The sequence below is a fragment of the Danio rerio genome, chromosome 10, assembly GCF_052040795.2.
Source record: "Danio rerio strain M-AB ecotype USA chromosome 10, GRCz13ab, whole genome shotgun sequence".
NCBI classification, from domain to species: domain Eukaryota; kingdom Metazoa; phylum Chordata; class Actinopteri; order Cypriniformes; family Danionidae; genus Danio; species Danio rerio.
The window spans coordinates 6,292,083-6,311,316 of record NC_141030.1 but is presented as its reverse complement, the minus strand read 5'-3'; the positions used below and the strand labels follow the sequence as shown (position 1 = coordinate 6,311,316).

At 39.3% G+C, this 19,234-nt stretch overlaps 1 protein-coding gene across 3 annotated transcripts in view; it reads right to left on the bottom strand.

Annotated features, from left to right (window-relative positions):
- Window positions 1-3,655: 3,655 nt before the first annotated feature.
- Window positions 3,656-19,234, bottom strand: part of map3k1 (mitogen-activated protein kinase kinase kinase 1, E3 ubiquitin protein ligase) — a 98,072-nt gene continuing 82,493 nt past the window's right edge. For all 3 annotated transcript variants that reach the window (XM_087270053.1, XM_087270054.1, XM_087270055.1), the window contains 7 exons: window positions 17,607-18,864; window positions 16,376-16,528; window positions 15,157-15,319; window positions 13,087-13,218; window positions 12,746-12,888; window positions 7,184-7,315; window positions 3,656-5,019 (listed from right to left, as the gene is read on the bottom strand). In XM_087270053.1, coding sequence (XP_087126179.1) covers window positions 4,870-5,019; window positions 7,184-7,315; window positions 12,746-12,888; window positions 13,087-13,218; window positions 15,157-15,319; window positions 16,376-16,528; window positions 17,607-18,864 — 2,131 coding nt within the window. In that variant the 3' untranslated portion in view covers window positions 3,656-4,869. The remainder of the gene's footprint in view (window positions 5,020-7,183; window positions 7,316-12,745; window positions 12,889-13,086; window positions 13,219-15,156; window positions 15,320-16,375; window positions 16,529-17,606; window positions 18,865-19,234) is intronic.

Below are 19,234 nucleotides of genomic sequence, written 5' to 3'. Positions count from 1 at the left end.
AAACAACAATAACCTTTGGTTTTCAAATGAATTTAATATGGTCCACTTTTAGGGCTTCACACTTACAGTTGAAGTCAGAATTATTAGCCCTCCTTCAAAAATTTTTCCTCTTTTTAAAAATATTTCCTAAATGATGTTTAACAGAGCAAGGAAGTTTTCACAGTATGTCTGATAATATTTTTTCTTCTGGAGAAAGCCTTTGTTTTATTTTAGCTGAAATAAAAGCAGTTTTTAATTTTTTTAAACACCATTTTAGGTCAATATTATTAACATTTTTAAGCTATTTTTTCGATAGTCTACACTCTCAGACAAAAATGGTACAATGTTGTCCTAAAGAATTACAAACCCTTGTCACTAGGGCAGTACCTTTTCATGGAACAGAATTGTACCTTAAGACAAAGAAACTAATTTGTACCATTGCAGTTTGTACCTTTAAGGATGTGATTTGTACCATGGGAAACCAAAATATACCTTGGGTTTATAAAACCTGCAGATACAATATTGTACCTTCATCAAAGGCACAAATCTGATCCATGAAGATAACACTTCAGTGACGAGACACCTTTACCTTAACACTGTCAAATTTGCTCCTTCAAAAGCTGCTAGATCCAAAATGAGTCAATTTATTTTCAGTAAATATAAAACATCAAATTCATTTGATAAACACATTTATTAAACAATTTACAATAAAGAATAAAAATACTTTAACAGAAGTCAAAAGATCTATTTTTGTATTACAGAACTTATTAATGAGTATAAGTTTCTTTAAACATAAGCTTTTAAATGATGATTTATTTATTAATATGGAAATTATTCATAAAATAACTTTCCAGTCATATTTATTTTCATATTGTAATAAAGAAAGAGTTGTCCAACACTTTTGCATCTTCATTTCAATTGTACCATAAAAGGTGCAGAACAGTATCATAAGAGGTATTTTTCTGTACTATATAAGGTACAACGTTTACAAAGGTACAAAACTGTTCCTTAAGGAGCATTATTTGCACCACCGTGTACCTTTTTTCTGAGTCTACAGAACAAACTATTATGCTTAGAAATGTATTGAAAAAAAATCTCCATTAAACGGAAATTGGGGGAAATTATAAACAGGGGGGCTAATAATTCTGACTTCAACTGTTTCAGTCATTTTTTGTTTCAAGAATAAGGTCCAAGATTAAGAATAATAGTTACTTGTAAAATGTTTTCTCTATTCAAAACAATACAGTAGCGAAAGAAGATGTCACTTACATCCGATTGTATGTTTTCTTAAACAACTGGGTGTTGGATTAAAATAATAGTTTACATCGGCCAAAACTGATTAGCTGAAGACACAATGATGTGACGGCCAACAGAGGATTCGGCTTGGTCTTTTTCAGTGGCTTAATTTTTTACGATTTATGATGGTGTAGCAGGGCGAAGCAGTGGCGCAGTAGGTAGTGCTGTCGCCTCACAGCAAGAAGGTCGCTGGTCCGAACCTCGGCTCGGCTCAGTTGGCGTTCGCATGGGTTTCCTCCGGATGCTTCGGTTTCCCCCACAGTCCAATGACATGCAGTACAGGTGAATTTGGTAGGCTAAATTGTCTGTAGAGTTTGAGTTTGAGTGTGTGTGTGAATGTTTCCCAGAAACATCTGCGTAAAAACTAGCTTGATAAGTTGGAGGTTTATTCATCTGTGGTGACACCAGATTAATAAAAGGACTAAGCCAACAAGAAAATGACTGAATGAATGATGGTTTAGCAGTCAAAATATGCCAAACAAGCTCATGTATGGGACAAATTCTGGACCTTTGTCAATGAAAGTTGAGTCTTTCGAACCACCCAACCTCCCCTGGCTACAGGCCTGATTTAATAGTCTAGCTCTTCAAGTCCAGCGCTTTAAAGATTATATATTATATATACACTGCTGACCAGTGTTACAAAGTTGTTTATGTAATTAAGTTATTTTTGACAAAAAGTGAAGGATCACTTTAAAATTGTTTACATAATCAGGCTTGTAGCCAGCCTGGTGTAAGAGGTGGTTCTTTAAAAAATAAAACTGGACCTTTTTGCAGTCATTTGCCTCATTTTCTATTTAATTATGAGATTTAAATACTAAATTTAGGTGATATTTTAAGTACTATTTTAGCTGAATTAGCTTGTCGGATGTCATCATAACTGCACTTTGTGAAATACCAAAGATATTTCCTAAAGATTTATAATAAAGAAATATGAAAAAATACTTATTTTAAAAATACATATTTATTATATTATATATCATTTGCGGCAGCACGGTTGCTCAGTGTGTATCACCTCAAAGCAAGAAAGTGGCTGGTTTGAGCCCCGGCTGGGTCAGTTGGCGTTTCTGTGTGGAGTTTGCATGTTCTCCCCGTGTTGGCGTGGGTTTCCTCTGGGTGCTCCGGTTTCCCCCACAAGTCCATAAACCTGGTAAGGTGAATTGGGTAAGATAAATTGTCCGTAGTGTATGTGTGTGTATGGATGTTTCCCAGTGATGGGTTGCAGCTGGAAGGGCATCCGCTGCGTAAAACATATGCTGGATAAGTTGGCGGTTCATTCCGCTGTGGCAACCCCAGATTAATAAAGGGACTAAGCTGAAAAGAAAATGAATGAACAAAATAATTAAGCTCCTGCCAAAAAAAAAAAAGAATCTTAAAAATTGTGTTAATTCAGCATATTTTATATCAGTAGATTGAACAAGCAGCAAAAATATTTTGAGAATATGTTAAGATATTTTGAGTGTAACTAACCTAATTAACCCAGTAAAATCTTGCACCTTTCCCCCAATGTTTAAAATGAGCTCATCTTCAGCTGTACCTCAGCACACGCTAGAGATAATGCTACTGTAGACGAATGTGCCATAAATCTCTAACCATACTCGCTCAAAAAATGAGCTTAGACACCACAATTTGTTTGGGACAACTTAATTGTTTTATGTTCAATCCACCTAACCGTTAATTGGATGAACTGTGTGGAATCTTGATTTTTTTTTTTACAGTGTATTCAGACTTAAAACACAATCACCAAAACGAACTCAAGAAGTCCAAACGTGCAACAAAAGGAGACCAAAAACACAAATAAGCAGATTTTTCTATAGGTTTTATTTGCTATAAAGACCAAAATAGGTAGATTTCTCATTATAAAATGCTTCGAATGGGGTAAAAACCTAATAATTAAAACATGTTTGACAAAAGCTACACGAGATTAAAAGATACAGCTTGAGCCAATTTCAATTTTCTTTTGCTGAACCCAGAGATTTATTTGCACAATAAAAAGGTGCTAATATAAGTTAGCCCTTAAGCCCTGGAGATCTTTGAGGAAAAAAAAAAAAGAATCAAGAGATATAAAATTATAATAAAAGAATATATATTTTTATATATATAATCATTTATATATATCGAGAAAGTGAACTTTGGTAGAAGAAAACTCTAGAGGACACCTGAGGTAGAAAAAGACTGGAATAAAACAGCAATAGACAATCTTCACATAACAAAAAAAAAAAAGAAAAGAAGTACCACCAAGTGACGAGAAAACAGCATCATTTCATACAGGTCAGTTCAGCCCAGATCAAAAAGCCCGACAAGAGAAGAACAACACGGTGAGCAACAAAGCCACTTGAGATGATGAGAACTGACAAAAAAAAAAAGAAGTGAAAAACTCAAGTAATACTGATTAGATTTTATGAAGCTGACTGAAACAGACACCTTTCCAGTATATAAAAAAGACAGAGTGCATAACTTTAAAGCTTTTATAAAGGCATAGGAAAACAAATAAGAAAAGAAAAAAAAAAAACACCCAACGCCGGAACAAAAATATGTTTATGATAAGAAGTGTGGCTTAAAAAACAAACAAACAAAACAAAAAAAAAAGCGCAGGAGTCAAGTAAAACACATTTAGCTACCAAAAATTCATATTTACATCTGAACTCTTCAAGCTCCGTCAGCCTGTTCTCCGCAGTAGGATTCGCATTAAATAACTTTACCTTTAAAAATAGTTCTCAAATTGTCACGTTTAAAACTCGTAATATATTTGGGAGTCCAAATATTCTTTAAAAACTAAACAGCAATTGAAGAGCTACAGTTCATTTCACCTGACATGTCTTCCGAACATGCATGTTAAACGTTTTTGGGAAAAAAAACAAAAAGATAAACAGTGTTTGCTAAAAAGTCACTAGCTAAATATGATCCCCTCCACCCAAACGTACGCTTAAGCCCAAATATTTCGCTGAATATTCCTTTAGGAAGCTTAATCGTTTAACAAAAACAAAAAATAATCATTGGGATTTTCGTGAACAGAACAGCACCAAAACAAAACATGGCTGAGTGAAACAACAGAACAGAGAAACCGAAATCGTCGAATGATTTTCCAGTGAGACTTCCGAACATCTTAAAAACGAGATTTACAAACGTCACAGTCTAAAAATTGGGTTTAGCTTTGAAAAAGATTCCCAACCAGCCTAAAAAAAAAAACAAGTAAAATTACACACACACCATCTCCGTTCTCCAAATGAACTATCGTATGCGTTCACATTCACCAGTGTGCTAGCTCAACTAGCGTAGATTCGCCAAAACACGGTGTAAAACAAAGCACTTGCATGCAGACTAAAAGCTAATTGCTAAATGCGAGGGGGACTGAGCAGACTCTCCATTAGCATTATAATTAGCAGAATGGCACTTTAACACACACTTAACGTGTTTTCCGCATGGTGTACTGAGGATCCAGCATCGAGAGCCTCTTCAGTGATTGTGTTTCTTGGGCGAGAGACAAGACAGACAGTGGCTAAAAACTAGCACTAGCTTTAGCATTAGCGCTAGTGGGATGACAGCAGTGGGAGCGGTGTTCAGTAGTTTGTGGTCTCGGCGGCTGCGGCTCGCGCTCTACCAGCTGTGTCTGAAGACGGGGTGTTTCAGGAGCTCTCTGGAGGGCGGCCGGTCGGTGGGCTGGAGCTCCAGACAGCGCAGAGTCACGTCCCGCAGGCCTGGAGACAAGTGTGGTGGGATGGAGGGCGCTGTGGTGGCGCTGGCGATCTGGATGAGGAGAAAGAGAGAGAGATTTAGACCAAGACAAAAGAGCCAATCCAAATTCCCAATTTTATCTCTGACAATGCTTGACACCGGCGCATAAAATGTGTAATAGACGTGCCAGGCATGAAAGCTTGACAGGCGTAACAACAGTAACCAGTGGCGTAGCGCAAAATGCGGAGGCCCCCCTGCAGGGATTGCTGACGGTCCCCCTGATGAAGGGGGGATAAATGACAGTCTAAAAAACTCCAATAACACACAAAAAAGTCGCTAGATTTGTCGCAAGGGGGGTCTGAAAAGTCGCTAAATCTAGTGACAAAGTCACTAAGTGGGCAACATTGGCGACAAGCAATCAGAATGAAGTAGTCCACCGCTTGAGAGGTGTTCAGAGAACACAGACCTGTGAACTTTGGTTCCGACCACAGTTAATCCCAAGAGTTTATTGAAAATCGCGACGACGCGGGGCCCCCTAATCACGCGGGGCCGCGGGATATTTTAGTGACAGTTTGTGAACTTGTCTGAGTTTATTACATATGAGAGATTACTGCACATTCACTACACATCTATAATGACATTCTGTATTCAAACAGCAATGAATTTAGTTAAACATGCATATATAAAGTTTAGTGCAATTATAAATACCCCTTTATTAATCATTGGCTGTTAAACAAACAGAAGCGGTAGAACGTGATGACGTCAGTAATATGCAAAATGACATATGACGTGTTTGATACGGGTAGCAACTGAAATCTGCAGGAAGGTGGTTCTCCAGGAACATGGTTGGCCACCCCTGCTTTAAAACGACAGGGTGCGGTCAAAAGAAACTGACCGTATTTGACATACAGAAAAGTAGAACGTTTCCGGAACTAAATCATTAATATCATTCAATATTTTTAAATGAATTATTTTTATAAATTATTTTAAGGATTTTTATAAACATTCAAGGTTTTTTAAAATCAAACTTTGATGCATCACCTGCTTTTGTTCATATCTCAAACAGTTTTACCTATTGAAGTCAGAACCTATTCACAACAGAACATGGGTTGCTCTAAAAATATTTTTGTTATCATGGCAAGAATAATAGCAAAAAAAAATACACTTACTAAAAATACTGATGTTATTTTTAGATTTAGCCTGATCCACAATGCGAACTTTCGCGATGACGTCACATTAGCCACACGCACTACACATTGCCCGCAATTTGGACAAACATTCATCACTGCATGATGCACATTGACTGTGCATTTCCCACAGACAGCATTCCGACACTTTACAAAAGTTTTATTCTGTTTGCATAGTGCCTTCACCATGCACGTCATTCTGTCCATGCGTAGTGCCACTTTGGATGCCGTGTGCGCTCGACTATTTCCGTCATGAATGAAAAAAAACAACAAACCAATAAAAAAGTGGACAGATGTTTACCCTACACATCTTATCTATGGTTTCCTTTTTTTCTTCTTCTACTACTTAGTTTAAATAGCCTCTGCCTCTCTGCAATAATAATAATAACTGTGGGAGATGACTAATGACAAAAAATACATTTATGTCCAAAGTTTATTGATGCTCACCCTCTGTAACTGTAGTTCTGTCCTGAAGATTAGACTCTGGATGGCTGTCAGACGAGTCATCAGCTGAGCTACCTCTATCTCCCCATCATCAGACTCTCCATCACTTATGTCATTTATGGCTTGCAATACTTCTTCGGCACGACGGCACGCATGAATCGCCTTCTTTTATTCATTGTGATTGTGATTGAGACTTATTACGGCTTATGCAGTGAGAGAAAGACGTTGCCTAGTTATGTGCAATGTCAAAACAGAGATGGTGCAAAAATTATACCGTCAAAATACAGTCATTATATAGTGGGTAAATTTGACCTGTGCTGGCAGGTATAAATGCCCCGTTTTTTATCTTACGCTGGTTTTTACACTAGGGGACTGTAATCATACAATTTTATTAAAGGTCAATGACTGGGAGACTTGAATGTTTTATTAAAAACCTGCTATGTATATTTGAAATATACCCCATTGCGTTCTATTGTTAAATTGGTGAAATCTGCAAACTTATCAGCACTGCTTTCTTTTTTTGCCCAAATATATAATAAAGCAGTCCTAATATGTGCGCGCACACACACACACATCCACACACACACACACAGCTCTGCCATCACCTTGAAAATGAGCGCCAGGTGGTTGGAGTGTTTTTCAGCGTTCCAGGGAGGTTTAGCACAGGACATCTCAATGATGGCACAGCCAACACTCCAGACATCACAGCTCCGGCCGTACTGCTGTCCTCTCAGCACCTGCACGAACAAACGCACAACGATCACAAACTCCTATCTGTCATCATTTACTCAGCCTCAAGTTCTGTGCATGTCAGAATGGAGCAGAAACAATCTGGCAACCCGCATTACTCAAAACATCCTCTTTCATGTTGAGCAGAAGAAGAAAAAAAAAACATTGACGAAAAGTCTAAATGTGTACATCTTTTGATCTTAACACATTAATTTGAGAGAGAGATTGAGTCATCAGATCTAGAAGTCACTGATGTGGTTCTTGCGAAAACCTAAAAAAGAGAAAAACCACGATTAAAACCAAAACCATGGCGATTCCGCAGTCCAAACCAATCTCATTCCTCTGCTTTATAAATGTACAAAATAAACACCATCAAGATGTACTGAATTTTGTCAGTGGTGCATTATTTCCTCAGCATCTTGTTTCAAATGAGTCCCAGACAACTTTTTAAAAGCACAGTATGTACGTTTCACCACTAGAGGGAGCGTATTCACAACAAACACAGGCATAGTATGATGCCGCCTTAATTTGAGTGTGGAATCATGGGGATTGTAGTCTTCATTACATCATATGGGACTCCTGCAAAGGTCATGTTCATGGATGAGCTAAATGTCATGGTAGTATGAAGCAGAGTAATGCGGAAAGCTGCCGAAGTGAAACGTGAGCACCAAAGTAATAGACCCTTTTCACAAGACGTCACGCGGTGTCCGTTTTCACTCCACGCAGTGTATCGTTACGTCCGCCTAAACAAAAATACCTATAGAAAACTCACCCAGTCAGCTGTATATTTACTACAGAAACTGTTAGACGGACTACGACTGTTTTATGCTGTCTGCATGCAAGGTGAGACATCTGACATTTAAAAAAAAAAAAAAAACTTACAGATTATCCAGTTTCTCCTTGAACCAAGAAAATGGGACTTTAAACAGAGTCTATTGCAATGTGTTGCTGTCTTTACTGCAGATGAAGTTGGTATGGACTTGTCAGTATTTGTCAAATAAAGATTTCAGCTGTTAACAGGGGTGCTGAACATTTATTTAATGTCTGATTTATTTTTAATATTTTCTTTAATGTACTGAAGAGTAAGTAATAAATAAAACTGTGAGTGTTTTACTGTGGTTGTTTACAGTGGACAGCTGATTCACAAACACATTCATATTATTCAAACTCTCAGTTCTTTCATTTTTTTTCTATCTAGTTATTTTATTCATTAACACAAAACATTTATGTCTATTTAATATTCATATTAAATTTAACAGAATTACAATGTTGTATGTGACTCTTAATAATCAAACGAAATCATTATAAAAATTTACAATTGCAAAAATAACACCAAGAAAACAGCTTAAATCAGTACTTTCAGATTCTGAATTTATTTGCAACATTACTCATTAAAAGGTAGTACAGATATCAAATTAAATCCACCCAAAATATGGCAGTAGGACATAATTAATAAATTCAAATGAAGAAACTGAACAAAACATTAATAGATCAGTAAATAATAAATGATGAAACTGGTTGCATTTATAGACACTTACCAGGTAATATAAGATGTAGCTGACACTGATTGGTCAGCTAATAATTTTGTTTATTGTTTTGAATTTCATTATTTGAAGGTGTATTGGTATACGTTTATTACTAATATCTTTGTTTCCGGTTGCCCTGAGTGGGAAGTCACATGATTCTCATTGATTGATTTAACCTGCGAGAGTTTGTATGGTCACTCAGGATAGTGAGATCTCAATGCAAGCACCTGTTTAATGCTCTTGCTTATTCTACAGCTGGTTATCAGGCCAACACGGTAAACTAAACATTGTTTATATATTATTTGTTTATAATAATTTATAATGTAAATTTATATTTGTGTTTGTGTGAAACATGTGCTTTGTTTATTTGTTTATCTTTTAGTTTTCACTGTGTTCAATAAATGAAACGCATGGTGGACATCAGTATTTGGAAGCGTGGACTGTTTAATAACCGGCGGGTAGTTATATAAGATTTAATAAAGAATCGTACTCATGCTGGAACATTTACATATAACAGATAATATACATTTATATTCAGAGCAGCATTAAAGTAAAAAATAAATCCATTATTGAGAAAATAAACTTAATAAATGTAAAGGTTGCAAACATATGCTATCCTTGATAAACAATAGCTTATGCCTATTCTTAATAACCTAAACAAAATCATTTTCAAACCCAGAAAACAGTTTAGTATTGAAAGATAAACATTTGGACACATGCCCAATACCAATAATAGTCTTAAAGCAGTGCAATGTTAATATTTTTATTATTAAATTTGCAGAGAAGTCTCCCATTCATTCAAAGGTAAAACGGAACTAAAAATACACTGCTTTGCCGATAGGGGGAAGTGAAGTGACGTTATTGTGAAAAGGGTCTATTGCTCACCGTCTGCTCTTTACAAAAGACAAGTTTCCTGTTACTCGTGTGACATGAGCCATGCTGCTCATATTCTGATTGGCTAAGCGTCCAGCACCAAGCAAACACAATTCTGTTTCACACTGAACAAACTGAGCATCAAAATAAAGGTTTAACACCACAAATATGTGCGCAAATAACCTTAGCGATGCTAAAACCACTTTGAAACATTTTTGAAACACTTTGAAACTTTGAAAAACACTTTGAAACACATCTTTACCCGGGATTAAAAGTGGTGTTTAAAATGTCGATAACCCAGGGTTTAATAATGCAAATATCTAATTAGTCAATCGCATATCAGCAACTCAATGGATTTAGGCATGTAGACAAGATCAAGAGTTTAAACTGAAGATCAGAATGGGAAAGAACTGTGATTAAAGTGACTTTGGTAACATTTTGATGGTCCACTTGAGTATTAGTAGACTGTCTGCTTAATATCTGTTGATACTGCTCCTTCAACAGACATTTAACTGACTATGAGAAACTTTGCTAGTGCATGTCAATGTATACTAACACTAAACCTAACCCCAACCTAACACTCTACTTATAATCTAATGAGAATTAGTTGGCATGTAGACGCAATGTAACTTAAATTCAACAAACGGACCATCAAAATAAAGGGTGACCGTGACTTTAAATGTGGAGTGGTGGTTGATGCAAGACTGATCGGAGTATTCCAGAAACGTAAAGTCTTAATGTGTCTAAAGTTTGTCCAAAATGTGTCTATAATGAACTCAGTATCGTGTTTAAGTAGATTATCAAAATATTATAAAAATGTCCTTCACAGTTACCAGATCTCAGTCTAATAGAGAAGAAAACAAAAGGACACTGGCCAGCTATACAAGTGCTCATATGAACCACGCCAAATGTTGTTTGATTCCAGGTTTATTATTTATACTTGTGTAATGAATGGGGGCGCGTAGGTGCACAACCTCCCTTCCCTCTCTAAGCTCTGGACATTTAAATCTCACAATGTCTTTCCACTAAACTGTGGTCAAGTCTGGTGACCTCTCTGTGCGGTGCTCAAAGGGACATGGCAAGTCAGGAAAGCAGGACAAAGTGCATTTAGATCTCTGAGTAACTTGAAATGAAAGTAAATTGCAGTTCTTTTGAGGAAGTCACAATTGACCGACCCCTTAATTCCTTGTTGTTATTGTGTGCCTAAACTTTGTTTAATTAGGAAGCAGTTCAGCTGGCCCTGCCTCCCCCGCCAGGGTATTCATTACTGAAACCTCTTCAAAATGAGCAGGCTTTCTTTTTGTCTGGGAAGGTCTCTCTTTCTTTCCATCTCTCTTATTTTCAAACCAAACCTACAAAGTTTAAGCAGAGTCTGAGCAGGCTAGCTCCTGCATCTCTACAATATTTCACATCGACCTAATGTGCACACTGTTTTATTCCAAACTTGAACATTTTGGCTCATTTCCACAGAGTTCAGTACCGTACATTTCTGTACAGGTCACCCTGACCAGGTTGCATTTTACATGGTAGGCATGGAGTATTACAGAAAGTTGTAATGACATTCTTGCTCGACGAAGAAAAGAGTAAACAACAATGGAGGACATAATGCAGAGGCAGTTCTTGCTTCTTTTTATTTCTCAGCATGATACTCATGGAGGGTCTCACCTCCCGGGTAAACCATGTATCATTGCTACGGGCCGATGTGTTATTTCATTGTCGTGTTTTCTACTTCCTGTGTTGTCATTCTCCTTGTAGAACATGCCATAAAGCGATGATTCTCTGTAAACTAATAGCATTCAGCAGTGAGCCTAGCTCCACCCTTTAGGTACCATGCTATTGTGCTAGGCACCCTTATGTAAGGGTGCCAAAAAATGGTATAGTACTTTTCACAATGTGGTACCAATTCACAACTGTTGACAGTGGAAACCATACACGTCAATCCTCTCGTTTTTCCCCGGATTCTCCCGTATTTTACAATTCTATCCCACTATGATCCCTATGAAGGGTGGCAATAAACACCAAAGAGCCCATCCTACCTATACGCAACCCATACCGCTATATCGATGCTGTTTTTCAGTCTTCATAAAGCACATAAACACTGTTATTTTCTTCATAAAATCCATGTTAGCCACTTAGCTATGAAGCTAGAGTCTTCGGGCAGACAGAAGCCCTGCCCATCACGCGAATCCGCGTCTGTTCTGAAGTGAATTTGACACGAGAATGAAGCAGGGTTTGATGCACGTATGAAACGAGTAACCTAAAATGTTCACGCGGCTATTTACGCGCAAATATCACAATTTATCCGCTTGTTCCGCATCTGGTGTGAACACAGCATAAAAGTAAGCTAGATAAGTTGTCTGTAGCAGGGTGGTGTTGACCTCACAGGCGAGCGCCCCGAAGGCACTGTAGTCCGTTTATAGCCTAATGTTAGCTTTTCAGTTCTACGTTTGCATTAAAAGTGCTCAAAGTTGTATTTTTGAGTGACTGTTATCCGGCTGGACAAAACATGTAAGTGTAATGAACAGTGTTTGAACAAAGAGCTTATTATTTTCAATCTTCGAAAACCCTACGGGAAAATTCTATAGGGATTTTATCGTGGGAACCAGTTTCAAGCTAGCAGCCAATTTGCCTACAAGGTGACGTCATAGTTCCTCCACTTTATGGAAGAGCACCACAAATAGACTTTTTTGGACTTCACTTTGCTTAAATAACAAAAAAAAAAGGAATTAATTGTGAGACCGATAACTGCAGCCCATCCCATACAGAGAACAATTGTATTAAAATTATTGTCCCACCCGTAGCAGTTTAATTAGATACCCCTTTCATAAGCATACATTTTTGTGTACATGTTTATAAACAAAATCAAAATATTAAAATTAAAATCTTTCAAGAGTTTAAGATTCAGCTGACTGTTGAAATGAGTCATCTTGTGAAAAGGCTCTATTGTGAGTGTATTGTGTGTCTGAGTAAACACTTCAGAGAGAACACTTCCGTCTTGGCATATTTTACACAGCGATTTCATCTGGTTGAAATGTTTACCTCCGGAGCCATGAAGGCAATGGTTCCCAGAAGTTGACCCTGGAACTCCCCTGCTCCAGTGCCTTTCGAAGCCAAACGTGCTGCAGCCCCAAAATCAGCTATCCTCAGCCTCTGGCCTGTGCTGTCAATCAGTAGATTGGCACCTGCACAGCATCAAAAGAGACCATGAATATCACAACACACGCTAAAGCTCTGCTCCAAAACCTGCCTCACTGCCAAAATGAAGTAGTCTCTAAAGCAGCATCCCAAATGAACACTTTATGCCAATGGTGCTCTCCGACAGATTTTAATATTCACACTTTGCTAGCGATGTTTCCTGTAGACTTTCTTCAGTAGTTTACCTTTGATGTCGCGGTGGATGATCTGGTTCTCATGAAGGTAGGCCAGACCCCGCAGAAGCTGCTCCGTGTAGTTGATGATCACACCTTCTTTAAATGCGCCATACTTATTCAAGAGATGAGATACAGAGCCACCTGAGAAAACCAGAGGAGTCTTGTTAATGCAGTAATATCTTGTCAGATCTCAATGCAAGTACTACATCTGAGGTGCAGTGTCCTGTTGTTTGGGGAATTATCACTAGCAATTTCAACAGGAAACAATATAATCTGGAATTTTGCAGTTTTTCCCCAGGTTTTTCCCCAGGTCACCTTTCGCTTGTTTCAAACTTGTTTTGTGTTGAGCACAAAAGATCAGGGGGCTCGCCACACCACCTCCAGTGTGCAGCATCCACTTGGAGGATGCGACGGCAGACACATGACAATGGCACCAGTGCGCTAACCATACCAGCTATAGGTGTAGTGGAGACACAGTGATAAAGCCAATTCGAAGGATGGGGATGACAAGGAGGCCATGATGGGTAAGGGCCAATAGAGGGAATTTGGCCAGGACACCAGAGTTACACTTCGACTCTTTTAAGAAAAGTGCCATGACCACAGAGAATCAGGGCCTCGGTTTAATGTCTCATCCGAAAGACCGCACTCACAGATATTATAGTGTCCCCTTCACTTTACTGAGGCACCAGGACTCACAAAGACCGCCCCTGCTGGTTTCACTAACAACAGTTCCAAACGCAACCTAGTTTTCCCAAGTGGTCTCCCATCCAGGTACTAACCAGGCTCAGCCCTGCTTAGCTTCAGTAAGTAACCAGACTTGGGCTGCAGGGTGATATGGCTGTGGCCCTTGACTTCCTTTTTTAGTCCTACTATGGATGTCATTGGCTGTTCAGGATATCTTTATGTTCAAAAGAAGAAAAAGTGATCATATTTTGAGTAAATGGTGAGTAACTTTTAATTTTTGGGTGAACTATTGCTTTAAGCAGATTCACTTCATCCAATAAGCTCTTGGTATTCTTAACTCCACTTCCGCCCCCTCTCCCTACTCTGGAACTCCAAACATCTACAGCTGACCCCACACTTCCTTCAGTAAGAAACTTTATACTATTGGCACTCTATAGATTATACAGTGTTTAACACTACTGCTGTAAACCTGCTATCTACCTTGCACTTTAAAAAAATGCATGTATACTCAGAACATTAGAATGTTTACATACAACGTCTGTATATCACATTTTTCTTTACATATATTAAATGTACATTGTACTGCCACAAAAAATGGCCATTTAATTCAATTATATTTATATAATACTTATATACAGTTGAAGTCAGAATTATTAGCCCCATGTTTATTATTTCCCCCAATTTCGGAGAGGTTTTTTCAACACATTTCTAAACATAATAGTTTTAATAACTCATTTATAACTGCTTTGATCTTTTACATGATGACAGTAAATAATATTTGACTAGATATTTTAAGACACTAAGCGTTAAGTGTCAGCTTAAAGTGACATTTAAAAGCTTAACTAGGTAAACTAGGCAGGTTAGGGTAATTAGGCAAGTTATTGTTTAATGATAATTTGTTCTGTAGACTATCGAAAAAATATATAGCTTAAAGGGGCTAATATTTTTGTCTTTAAAATGTTGTTTAAAAAAATTAAAAACTGCTTTTATTCTAGCCGAAATAAAACAAATAAGACTTTCTCCAGAAGAAATAATATTATCAGACATACTGTGAAAATTACCTTGCTTTGCTAAACGTAATTTGGGAAATATATACATAAAAAAAAATTAAAAGAGGGGGTGGGTGGAGGGTGGGCTAATAATTTTGACTTCAACTGTATATTTATCCATATATTACAATTACACTAATCAATCTGACAAACACAAAAACATTTTTAATTTGCACTGGCTGCTGACTATACAAGCATCTATACTGCACCAACACAAATGTAAACACTTTATGTGAGCGAAGAGATGCAGTATTTTGATTCCTTTGTATCTCTGCTCAATAAAAGAAAACAAACTTAAAACAGAAACAACTGGCTTTCCACCATGGAATAATATTGGACAACCAACCTGCCATCCACTCTACGAAAAGGTTGTAGTTGTTCTTCTCACAGGTTGCCCCCAGCATGCGGATGATGTGTGGGTGGTTTAGTAGACCCATCATGCGAATCTCCTCTCGTAGCGCCTCAACCACCTCCTCCTGCTCTGATGAAGTGTTCCTCACGTACGTCACCTGAAGAATCAAGTCACAATCAAGCACCATGTCTAACATGATGGCTAACACCCGGCAGTCTGACTCCATCTTTAAAATCAGAAACATCTGAAGCTGGGTAGTATCGCACAAAATATTTACTTACTGCTCGGCCCTTTTTTTGGCCAGACATAGAAATGGGGTATTAGGGGTGTAATGATACACTCAAGTTATGATTAGACATAATTCTCAATACTGAACTCATTCATTCATTTTCTTTCCGGCTAAGTCCCTTTATTAATCAGGGGTCGCCACAGTGGAATGAACCGGCAACTGATTATGTGATCAATCCCAAAGTCTGTATAAGAATGCTGTGAACGTGCACTTACTCTAGACGTACTGTAGCTGCACATTCTCATTATAAATCAGCAAACATGCAATGGACTAAGCCAGGATGTGCAGATTAAACTAGATCAAGATAGCACTAGGCGCTGTTTCTGTTGTCCAGGCTTCGTTCATTCTACATTCAGCCAATCAGCTAACGGACATGCAGCAACTCCTGTTCTTGCTTCTTGGCATGTGGCTGTTTGTCAAAAGACTACCACGAGCTTTGTTTGAGCTCAGGTTGACCATGGTGCAATCAATGCATTGAGGTGTCGGGTTTCAGAGGTGTTTTTAGAAATGTTGTCGTTCCCCTTATTGAACGTGCAAGAACGTTGTTCCGCAGGGAGTTTAGCTCCACCATTAATGTATTATACTATTGTGGTAGGTACTGTTACTCTTTAAAAAAACCTAGTGTGCAGCAAATCGATATTTTGGTACCATTTAGAACTTCTGACAAAGTAAAGTGGAAATAATTGGGTGCCAAACCTTACTGGCTAGTGGAACTGAGCTAAAGTTTTATTACTAGCAATAGAGATCCCATTTGTATGACAAGAGCAAAATCGTGTATAAGAAAATAGTAGATTAGTGGATAAGTTTCTAGTAACTACTCAGTAACATAAAGCTGGGTCTTCAAAACTGAGGATGAGAGTGCAGTAAATCTAAAATTTAAGATAACAACTTCTATAAAGTGTGGTGTGTAACAGATATTCTCACCTGTTTGACAGCCATCAGAGTCCCAGTGCCCACATCCTGAGCCTGGTAACATGACGAAAAGGCACCCAGGCCAATCTGTTGACCTTTTAGCCATTCGTTTCCCTCCCTGTATGGCTGCTTTGCTTTGGTATGACCAGGCAGAGTCTCTGGTGTCTGACCACGAAAAGCAAAATGGGGGGAAAAGGAATGAGGTCAAACATACTTTTTGATCTTAAAATTGTACACAAACAGTAATTGCATGAGGCAGTCATTTGTTCAAAACCTACATACATCACAGAGATTATTACTATAAACCTCTACATTATTTAGAAAAAAACAGTCAAAGTCTACCTTTAGGGCGTCCCAAGAGCTTGCTGCTGTGCAAGAACTCTGAAGGGACACATTTTGTATTTAATTTACCTCTAAAACAAGGATGTCCAATCCTGCCCCTGCTTTAGGGCCAAATCTCAGCAGAGTTTAGCAGTTACCAACTCAAACAAACAAAGGTTTGAAGTTTGAAGAGCTTGATTACTTTGGCTCAGGTATGTTTAAGGTTGGAGCAAATCTTTACAGGACAATGGTGTCTAAACTTGGGCCAGGTGGAACACCGTCCAGCAGAGTTCAGCTCCAGCTTGCCTCAACACACCTGTCTGTTAACCTTAGTCCTAATAATTCAGGTTAAGTAAGGTAGACGGCTTGAAGCAAAATTATGCAGGACAGTGGACACCCCTGACCTTAAGGACACCTTATTCCTACTCTTAGCACCTTTTCAAGGTCGATAAGTTCAGACATGGCCAGACTACAGTTAACACCTCCTCTTCTTGACTGGATGAGAGGGAGTTCAAACACTGACTCATGGGTCTGTTTCGGGCCTGAAAATGTGCAGGGCTTGCGACTATGTTTTAAAGTCTCTCAGCTATGTCCTCTACAGAACAACTAGCTTGACCTGAATGTGCCACCGGTGGGCGGCTGTAGACCATGGGTGGGGGAAATTTCTTTCAGTCATGCATGAGGAATTATGAGGGGCTGAGGGTTCAGCACAGTAGAGTGAAGAGTGCTTTTTCTGTAGGTCATTTTGGACAACCCTGGCCTTAAGGACACCTTATTTCTGCTTAAGCTACTAATTAGCAGCTTTTCAAGGTAGATAAGATACTAACATGTAAGGAGGAACTGCCTCAATGACAAATGATTGTACCCCTAAAGGTAGACTTTTTGCAGGGAATATACTATGATTTCAGTCTAGAGTACTTACATCCACCTGAATAATGATCACGTCCTCCCCTTTGTCCACCTGTAACTGTGGGATTACAGGTAGGGCGTCTTGCGACTCAGACATGGCCATGACTACAGCCAATGCCTCCTCTTCTTCAGCTTCCATCTTCTCCTTGCACTTCTGGTTCTGGGTCACGTCTTCACTGTACGTGTCATCGTTTGCATTTGCCTGCTCGGGGGACAGCACTGCCACTTCAGACTGGAAGGTGACCGTGCTGTCTGCCGCAGGGATAGAGGCTTCCAGCAGGTCCTCCATGCTGGAGCTGAGATCGGCTGAAGCATCCAGACCGTGGAACTTCTCCTCCACTGGCGTGAAGGCAGTGTCCTCACTGGGGATGAGAGCAGATCCCCCACTGCAGGCCACATCATCTCTGGACCGGGCCTCCTGAAGGTCCAGTTTCATGTTGCCCTTTGTCAAAGGGCTTAAAGCTTTAGCTCCGTCAGATGAGGCAGCGGGAGTGGGTCGAGAAGGTCTGGGCCGGTGGATCTGACTCTGGGGCAGTGGCCGAGCTTGAGTAAACACAGGGGATGGAAGCTTCTCTGGTTCTTTACTACTACAGGCACCTTTCTGAAGAGGCAACTTGCGTTGGGAACCCAGTGAGGACTGGGCAAACTTGCTGGGAATAAAACTCTGTGGCAGGGCTTTGGGGTTTTCTGGAGGGAAGGCTGAGGCATTGGCCATGGACAGAGAAGGAAGGCTTGGGGGTTGACCAGATGAGGGGGAGTTCAGACACTGACTAACGGGTCTGTTTCGAGCCTGAATGGGGGGCTTTGGAAATTCAGCAGGGCTAGCGACTATGTTTGAGAGTCTCTCGGTTATGTCCTCTACAGGAGTAGAACTGGCTTGACCTGAAAGTGCCACCTTAGCGGCGGGCTGCTGTAGACCATGGGTGGGGGAGCTTCTTTCAGTCGTACATGGGGAGTTATGAGGGGCTGAGGGTTCAAGGAAAGCACAAGAGGGTGAGGTGTGCTCTTTCTGTAGGTCATCTAGTCCCAGATGAATCGCATCCAGGATGTCCATCTCCTCCGCAATGGCCAGAAGACGCCGGCGCATGCGTGCATAGTGGGTGGAGCTGGTGACGTTGAGCATGTCCAGTAGCTTAACGAAGACATGAGGCACACGAGCTACCATACGGGCAGCGCTCAGGAAGACACGACGAGAAAGCTTTCCCACCATGGAGTGAGAGTTATCAATGGACTTCAGAGCAAAACTTAGAAGAGGCAGCAGCTTCTGATACCTGCAAAAGCAAATGAATGTGTTAAACATGACAAAACAGCACATTTCATAAACAGATTTATATTTTTGCTGGGTTCAGAGCGCACAATATTTGGTCTATTACAGCAATCAATGAGTGAGTCAGATTGTGTAAGTTGTCTCCTAAATTCTTGTGTCTCGTTTGGACTGAGCGGTCTGGTTTAGGACAGTAGAGTATAGCTCTACATGCGTCATTCCTAATCAGGCTTGCATTTCCACTTAGCCTTTGGTAGGTGTGGTGTATACCAGAAGTTTTGATCAACACCACTGTCGCTCAAAGAAGAAAGAAGTCTCGGTCAAACACATGTTGTGTACTTTACAAGCTCAAGCTCATTATTTCAAGCATGCAAAAA